Raw genomic sequence first — 5,678 nt, 5'->3', positions numbered from 1 at the left:
GTTTTCTCAAGAATGCCTGGAGATTTCCATGTTACTTTTTTTTTTTTTTTTTTTTTTTTTTTTTTTTTTTTTTTTTTTTTTGATTACTCGTTAAACAAGTACAATATGTATAAAAGAAGAAGAAGAAGAAGATCTAAAAGTAGTTTTTCCGGTGTGGAAGTACTCCGTCTCGGCAATTGGTAAAAACGCCAATGAAGTTCCACATAAAGAAAGATAGGTAGGATAGCCCCTTGGCCTTTTTACAGACCGGGCCACCCTAAGTTGGCCCAACTCAGGTACAAGGAAATCCGCGTGTCCTGTATTACTTAAGAGAGAACTTGCCTCTCCCCCACGAAAGGCGGTCTCTTTGTAAAAAAAAAGACGTAGGTGTTTTAGGTCTTAACTCTGTTAGGGAAAATGAGGGTAATCGGTGGCAATGTAGTGGGACAGGAAAAGTCCAGGCATGATAATCGTGTTTCCGTCGGTCTTACTCAGGTAATACAACCCCCTTCATCCCTTCTTTGGAGACAGAGATAACGACAGCGAATACGAAGGACCTAGTACCTCGTCTTTCTAACTATAAACGGTCGGATCGACCTTACATCCGCAGGACGGTGATCTTAGTCGAAAGAAATTCTTTTGTAACCCCTGCCCCCCCTACTTGATACATTTATTTCTCACTTATAACATTTATTTCCCGATTGACGTAACGCGAGAGCCTCTTAAGCCCCTAAGTGTTGTTGTTCCTGTTTGTTCCCTAAAAAGGAACACAACATTGGGGCTCAGAGGCTCTCAGGGTTACGTAATCTGGGAAGTATAAATAGGTATAAAGTATGCAAAAAAAATATAGAGGGACGAGCCAAAATAAATAAGAAAAGATAAAATGCATAAGAAAATAAGAAATACCAAAATATTAGAAGAACAGTATATACAGGTCAATATACGCTAAGATAGAGAATTATACCTCTGTACTCATGAAGAGTTAAAACTGCTGAGCTCATAGATCTACTCACTTAGTGGACAATTTGACTCATTGGTTTTTGGGCCCCATTGACCCTTTGTTGGCCCCGTTGGGATCCTTCTCCGAGTAAATCTATAGTTCATTGACCCTCTTTAGGCCCCGTGAAGGCCCTTTTCTGAGGTCTGCAGTTCATTGACCTTTTTTATATTTCACAGGAGATGATCATGCTGTTTCGTCACTACAGAATTCAGCAGTAGAAGTAATAGGAACCCTAGCGCGTGCTACGGGCGAGGAAAATTTCCGCCCCTATGCACATCAGAGTGTCGAACTGGGACTTCGTATGTTGAGCTCCGCCGTGGATGATCCTGAAACCGCCAAGGTGAGAAAAACTTTTTCCACAATAGCTTATAGGCGTTTTTCTTTTTTATTTGGCTGAAATATTGCTGAATTAACAGGTCTGGCTGGGGGACCTTAAATCTTTCTAATCCTACCTTGACTTTCTAATCTATTCTCACTTTCCAATAGCAAATCTACTTTCTTATTTCAAGGTCGCGTTTCAACTGTTTGCCTCAGTAGCAACTATTCTCAAGCATTTTGGACATCAGCGGTGAAAACTTCAAGCAGCCTGAGAAGCAAGCCAGCCTGTGTAACCTATTCAATTCTACTCTCGAGTCCATTCCGGACATGAGTGAACCACTGGCTTATTCTCAAGCAAGACATGGTCTACTTGCCCAATATAATCGAGCTACTGGTCAGTTCCATTGAGAACGACAATGAGTACGTAGCCCGACTCAAAGAAGAGGATGGACTGGATGTATTCTCAAGCAAGACATGGTCTACTTGCCCAATATAATCGAGCTACTGGTCAGTTCCATTGAGAACGACAATGAGTACGTAGCCCGACTGAAAGAAGAGGATGGGCTGGATGTGTTTGTAGGAGATGAAGACAACGAAGAGGAATCTGAGGACGTTGGGAACGAAGAGGACATTGATTTTGACGAGACCAGGAGTGAAGAGGACGATGATGTAGAAGGTAAGAAGAAAGAAGATTATATTGTGATACGCCTGTAAGTGAATCTCACTCTTCCAACCAAACAACCAAGAAACTGTGTAGTAATAATAATAGACGTTGGGAACGAAGAGGACATTGATTTTGACGAGACCAGGAGTGAAGAGGACGATGATGTTGAAGGTAAGAAGAAAGAGGATTATATAAAAAAAGGAATTTTTCGTAGCAGTAAACAAACTGCTGGACTCTTATGGTCTGTGTCGTCGCATGCCCATTCCGTAGTATGTCCCTTATCCGATGGCCGAGAAGAGACACAATAAATACCTACCATTTAGGTGCTGAGTCAACACGAGACGTTGGGAACGAAGAGGACATTGATTTTGACGAGACCAGGAGTGAAGAGGACGATGATGTTGAAGGTAAGAAGAAAGAGGATTATATTTGACAGCCTAGTTAGCTTAAGCGACCGGTGCCAGCATGGTAGGTAAACATTGGTTGTTAGGATTATTGAGATATGTATTGGGAAAAATCCTACAATGCTGCAGTGAGAACCAAAGTTGTGATATAATAACACCAAGAAACTGCATTTAGATTTTACCTTACAAAGAATTGTATAATTTAGACCTTACAACACTACTTTTTTCCTTAACTTTTCAGGACTGAAAGATGCCACGGTGCAATTTATCGGTAACGTGATTCGAGACTTCCCCCAACTCCCCGAGACTGCACTGGGAGGTTTGACACCTCCTCAGCAAGCCATGTATGCCTCCATTCGGCAAACCCTGTCGTAACACAAGTGCTGCGAACGTCAAGAACTTCATATCATCTCCTCCGCAACTTCATATCATCTCCTCCGCTAAAAACACGAGGTAAATTCGACTGGTCAGAGTTATTTTAGCTACCTAAATCCCTTTTTTTTTTCCAAGACTGATTTAACCTAAAACGAGGCCCTAAAAAATGAAACAATACTGATTTACAGGAGACCCATATTTCTAACGTAATACCAATGTAGAAACAATGCTTTTGAGGTGCTTAGTTTAGGTAGGTGCTTATATTCTTTAGAATATGATGCTCTTTTTTCGAGGACAATCAGACTCAGACTAAAGTATTTACTCCCCCATCTTCGAAAATACTACCTATACTGCTACACTCTGGTTTGAAAAAAAGTCGGTGTTAAAATCTGCCTTAGAGATTTTTAATTTAAAAAAAAAAAAAACGGTGTTTAAAACACCTAATGAAAAAAGTCTATTTTAATGTTTAAATAATGTAATAATTATGTTTACCTTAATGTTACTATAATCCCTAGATTACTACCTATTATTTATTATTCGTTTAATTCTTTGTCTTTTTTTTTTTTTTTTTTTTTTTTTTTTTTTACTGTTTTTGATAAAGTTTTTTTTTTTTTTTCCAACTATGCATAGTCCGTACCGCGATCGCTTACGTTTTACTTTCGATACTACGCAATTTACCACCCTACAAATGGCAAGATACATGGGGTTATACACTATTCACGGATAGTTTAGAAATAGTTATAGGCATATTCACTCATGGCAATGGAGTAGTTAGAAATAATTTCAGAGCATCTTTCTTTTGTAAAAGTATGGCAGTATTATCCTACCGCGTTTAGTGTCGGTTTTTTTTGGAAATTGTCGGTGAGAATAGAAAAGTTGTTTTGATGAGCAGTGTTTTCACAATTTTATGTTCTTTCATCCCTGAATTCTGCGCTACAATAAAACCCGGCGCTGCTATTTATAAAAATAACTAATAATAATAAGAATTGTAAAATAGGAGATGTCCTAACTAATATTATCCTATTTACAAAAAAAAAATTTTTTTTTTTTTTATTATATATTTTATGTATAACAATTGTTAAGGATGGTTTCAATGTATTTTTTTTTTGAAAGTTATCAAAACAAAGAACTATAAAAATCCCGATATTGGAGTATTAAGGTAAAAGGAAATAAAAGGAACAAAGTCAATTAACGCTTTCCTTCTTACGGAGTAACTCTTCCTACAAGGAACATGACTTTCTTCTTCTCCTTGCATTCACTTTACGTTGACGTACCTTCCTTAAAGGCGTTTTTTAAGGCCATCCATGGCTAACAAGCAAAACTATACCTGTAAACTTTTGGTACCAATTGTATATAATATTTCAGATAATAATAAGAGGAATGTCCCTGATAAGTGGTTCAGACCCGGGGGCTTACACCTTGTGTTCTCAAGGTTACTTTGACAGAAAGACTCACAACCACTCCTAAGACATACTCCAAATAGGAGATTCGGTCTTGTGTGTGCAGGTGGGATTGGTCTTATTGTGCTCCATACAATCCCAATCCTTGAGGTGTGATGATACAATAAAAATATGTAAAAAACAAAATTTTCTTTTGGTTCCAGGATTTTAAACATATATGGTAACAATAAATGGGGTTTATGTGCTCTGGAACAAATCTGACGACCGCCATTTCCTGAAAAATCAGAGTAAGCTCGTCCCTATTTGTTCCATATAAGATAAGCATGATAGGTGCAGGGCATTTGCACTCTAGTACCCCTCAGCCTTTCTACCATCAAAGTTTCAAAAGAGGTCATTATAACATCTCCATTAGAGCAAGTACCCTGATTCAGTGCACGCACCTACCATCACACAAAGATCGGAATTAGCGGAGCCACCACATCACCAGTTTCGCGAGCGACCATGTGTCCTCCCGCGGTCCAAGCTTTGGGTGGGTAACCCTACATATCTTAAAATGAAGTAAACAAGTTGAAATTCGCAATTGTTTCCAGATTCGATTGCCAAAAAAAAAAAAATGTATCCAATGAAAGTGAAAAAACTGTCCTACCTTGTGTCATTGGAAATACATATGAGTCTCGTAAGGAGGACATATTAACATGGCTGCATACAGGTGGAAGTCAACCTCGAGGGTGTGTATCCATTCATGGTCGCGAAGTTCGATTGACCCGATCAAGATCGTTATCATGCAAGTTAAATTGACATTCATCGTTGACTGAACAAACGAAGTGGACCACACGATAGAAGACAAAGTCGCCGAGACCCGCCCTTAAGAGCGTGATAATTACCCTCCTCAGTCGCTAAGTGTGATCACCTTTAGCAGTAGCGGTCACAGTTTTTCACAGTCTCAGACCGCGCCCTTACAGTTCCTGAATGCGGGGGGTTTGCGGTCCCGTGGTTCTCCCGACAAGCTAAGCCTCTTCACTTTCATGCGATGATCCATGGTCGGGCGTTTTTTTTTTTTCATAAAAGTTTAAGCGAGTTCAAAATCTGCTCCTCCTAAGTGGAGGTTCAAACAGAACCGAACAGTTCCTTTGATTCCTAGGTATTTATGGAAATGCCATTTTCCAGCATTCCCCTCCTTTTTTGTTTAGAGCTACCACCTAAAGTGGGTACTGAATTACTCTCCTTAAAGTGATATTACCCTCTAATAATTAGGAGGTTTTTTTCCTCCAAAACTATAGTTTTTTTCTGGTCAAAAAAAATTTTTTTGAGGGCAAACGCTATCAATTTTTGAGGAAAACCCCAAGTAATTTTTAAGAGGGTAATCACTTTAGACAAGTAATTCAGTAACCACTTAGGTGGTATTTCTCGAGTCTTTCATTTAATTTTGGTTCAAACAATTTGTTGACAAATTTTTTATTTACCTCTTGCAAGAGAAAACCTAATGTTAAATTAACGTTTTTATTGATGTTTTTTTTTTTTTTTAGTAAGTAAAAGTA

At 38.6% G+C, this 5,678-nt stretch overlaps 1 protein-coding gene across 1 annotated transcript in view; it reads left to right on the top strand.

Moving 5' to 3' along the window:
• The first annotated feature begins 1,153 nt into the window (after positions 1–1,153).
• Positions 1,154–5,678, top strand: part of LOC103521443 (importin-4-like) — a 21,061-nt gene continuing 16,536 nt past the window's right edge. The window contains exons 1-3 of the mRNA XM_008486555.2: positions 1,154–1,319; positions 1,489–1,520; positions 1,756–1,973. Coding sequence (XP_008484777.2) covers positions 1,281–1,319; positions 1,489–1,520; positions 1,756–1,973 — 289 coding nt within the window. The 5' untranslated portion in view covers positions 1,154–1,280. The remainder of the gene's footprint in view (positions 1,320–1,488; positions 1,521–1,755; positions 1,974–5,678) is intronic.

Source organism: Diaphorina citri, unplaced genomic scaffold (genome assembly GCF_000475195.1).
Source record: "Diaphorina citri unplaced genomic scaffold, Diaci psyllid genome assembly version 1.1 scaffold5245, whole genome shotgun sequence".
In the NCBI taxonomy this organism is placed as follows: domain Eukaryota; kingdom Metazoa; phylum Arthropoda; class Insecta; order Hemiptera; family Psyllidae; genus Diaphorina; species Diaphorina citri.
Note: the sequence above shows the minus strand (reverse complement) of the source record. Positions and strands in the feature narration are given on the sequence as shown.